The sequence below is a fragment of the Nestor notabilis genome, unplaced genomic scaffold (assembly GCF_000696875.1).
Source record: "Nestor notabilis isolate BGI_N333 unplaced genomic scaffold, ASM69687v1 scaffold12380, whole genome shotgun sequence".
NCBI lineage: Eukaryota > Metazoa > Chordata > Aves > Psittaciformes > Psittacidae > Nestor > Nestor notabilis.
The window spans coordinates 179,201-182,076 of NW_009912510.1; the positions used below are offsets into that span (position 1 = coordinate 179,201).

General features: G+C 49.5%; 1 protein-coding gene across 1 annotated transcript in view; it reads left to right on the forward strand.

The window, feature by feature from the left end:
* The window catches only part of LOC104409814 (glutamate receptor ionotropic, kainate 4), a 120,265-nt gene extending 117,696 nt beyond the window's left edge, over positions 1-2,569 (forward strand). The window contains exons 18-19 of the mRNA XM_010019802.1: positions 1,554-1,672; positions 2,204-2,569. Of these exons, the coding sequence (XP_010018104.1) occupies positions 1,554-1,672; positions 2,204-2,569 (485 nt within the window). The remainder of the gene's footprint in view (positions 1-1,553; positions 1,673-2,203) is intronic.
* Positions 2,570-2,876: the final 307 nt, after the last annotated feature.

A 2,876-nucleotide genomic window follows, 5' to 3' on the forward strand; every position in this document is an offset into this window, starting at 1 on the left:
GTTTTCTGGGAGGCCAGCAGGTCCCCCCATTGAAAGGACAGTCTTCTGACCTTTCTGAGCACAGAGATGGAGAGCCAAGCCTGGTCCATGGTAGCTCTTGTCTTTGCTTGACATTGCAGCAGGTGGAGGTGTTCCAACTCTGAAGTGGAATCTAGTCTGTTTTGAGATAGCTTTGAAAGGGGGTAGCTGGAAAGTAGGGTCCCAGGCTGTTTCTGGTACTACTCATTATGCTCTGTGACCTTGGACAGGTTTTCCTCCTGTATTATGTCGTGGTTCACTTCCTCAGTCTGGGAAATGAGGAAAGCTGTAGCCTGCTGCTAGGTGTATATGGAAGAAGGTTTCCTTCTTCCTCTCAGTGAGCTGTGAAGGGGTGTCTGATGTGGCACCCAGTTAGAATTATAGAAGGATGGAGAGAGAGGTACTGGCCCTAAATTCCAATTTAATAGCTGCTGGGTGGGGAGGATGGTCTTTGTCTTGGGTCTAGACTGTGAATATGGGCTATGTTTTCTGCCCTGCAATTGCTGTCTTATTGGAAACAGCTCTGCAATGGGCTGATTTACAGAGTCACTAGATTGCTCCAGAGGCAGTGCCAGAAGAATGACGGAGGAGGAGGGAGAAATGTGGCCTCCTAAGTTTTAGAACAAAACAGGTCAGCGATTTACAAGGATTTTGGTGAGATTCTATGTCTAAAAGCCACACAGAGATTAAGTCAATAAATCATTGATTCTTACACTTTGATTTACTGCTACAGAGGGGAGACAAAGACTTTCATAGATGTTTTTGTTGAGTAATGGCCTCATACAGTCACTTCACTGCAAAGCACCACATACTTTTCAGTAATCAATTAAATCAGGGGGCCAGACCACTTGAGACCCAAACCCAACAAGCACAGGAGAGAACAGCCATTTTTCTGGAGCTGCATCACCCCAGCCCCATGAAAGGGTCTGTTTCCTCATTGTGGGGCAGAGAGTGATGGGCAGAGAGAACACAACCCACAGCCAGGTATCCTTGTGTGCCAGGGACCCCATTTGGTCACCATACAGTGTGAAACAGTGTTGGAACCTCTCCTTGCTACTGCAATACAAGCAGCTGTAATCATTTTTCACCAGCACTTTGAAATGCAATCAAAGGAGCTTTTCTTGATGCCAGCTTCCTTTAAAGCCCTTTCTTGTCGTCTTCATCTCCTCTTCTTTAACAACACTGCTCCTCTTCCTTTGCGAAGTTCAAAGTAACTAGAGCTGGGTGAATAATTGTGCCTGATTGATCTTTCATTTTTCCTCTTGTTTTCGGTTTGTCCACAAATTGCTTTGTACTTCCCACCAATGTACTTGCTGTTTATCTGCAAAATCATCATTTCTGAGAATGCATCTTCGATCGTGCAGTTATTGCAAGTCATTCAGTTTGCCATCTGAGTCATGCGGTTAGCTATTAATAGGACAGTGCTGCCTATGTGGTTTTGGTCCCTGGCTGGGGATATGCAATGCCAGCAAAGATGCTTGCAATTTATGTTGTGTTTGCCTCTCCACAGCATTGTCCCTTCTGCTTTATTTTAGGCCTGGGAATGGAGAATATCGGTGGAATCTTTGTGGTGCTCATCTGTGGCTTAATCGTAGCAATTTTTATGGCCATGCTGGAATTTTTATGGAGCCTTCGTCACTCTGAACAATCAGAGGTAGGGCCTGAAAGTGTCCTGATGGGGTACTGTGTGTTTACTATTACCTGCGGGGTGCTCAGCAGTGCAATGCTCTGGAGCTAGTAAGGCTGAGAAGAGTGTTCCTAGTAATGAGACCTCAAACACAGGGTAAGGCTAGGCCCATTGGCCAGGGTCTGAAATGCATGAGCCTCTCCTGAATTCCTAATAAGATTGAGGCTGTAGGGATGCTCCAAGGGCTTTTGAAAGGATCAAAGATGTGTACAAGGTCCAGGTACCTTTCCTGGAGGCAGGATTACCTGAGGATTTCTACCTGCAATAAGTTTGGGTCTCATTTTTATTTGGGGAGCCAGAACACAGGAGGGTCTCTGATAAGAGGTGGAACCTATTGGGCTAAATCAAGCATAAATATCTGAGCATTGATGTTGAAAGCCAGTGGCCAGATTAACGCCTGAGTCCATAATACTTTGTTATCAGAATCCGGAGCAGAGGCAGCACTGCTGGGCTTGCAGCTTACTTATGTGAGCAGTATGTCTCGGGTCTGCCTTCCAGGTGTCGGTGTGCCAAGAAATGGTGACGGAGCTGCGCAACATCATTCTCTGCAAGGACAGTTTCCACCCTCATCGGAGGCGAGGGGGAATGATACGGACTCGCCCCGTTCTCCCTGAGGAGCGCCGAGCCCGCAGCACAACCACGCTCAGCAATGGGAAGCTGTGCAGTGGGGGAGAGCCAGATCCCCTGGCACAAAGACTGGCTCAAGAAGCCGCCCTGGTCGCCCGAGGGTGCACGCACATCCGCGTGTGCCCCGAGTGCCGCAGGTTTCAGGGTCTCCGGGCACGGCCGTCTGCGGGCTCGCCCGCACAGAGCGAGGAGAGCTTGGAGTGGGAGAAGACCACCAACAGCAGTGAGCCTGAGTAACGCTGGGGCAGGGGGCGTTGGGGTGGGACGAGAGGGTCCTGTTCCATTTTACAGAACATGGACTTGTACAATGTCAACTCGTTTTTAAATTCAAAGCAGTTACCCAGCTTCTCCAGAGCAAGGTGGACCTTTGGGCTGATGCGCAGGCCTGTCCAGAGGGTCAGCTTTGGTTTGGTGTCCGAGAGGACACGTGTGCCGCTGAAGGGCTGATGCAGCAGGAGCGAGGTCCTCTGCCTGGCCTGTCCCCAGCAGTTGTCTCCGTGCCACCGTGCGGCTCCGAGGTGGGAAGGATGGACGTGGTGGGTAA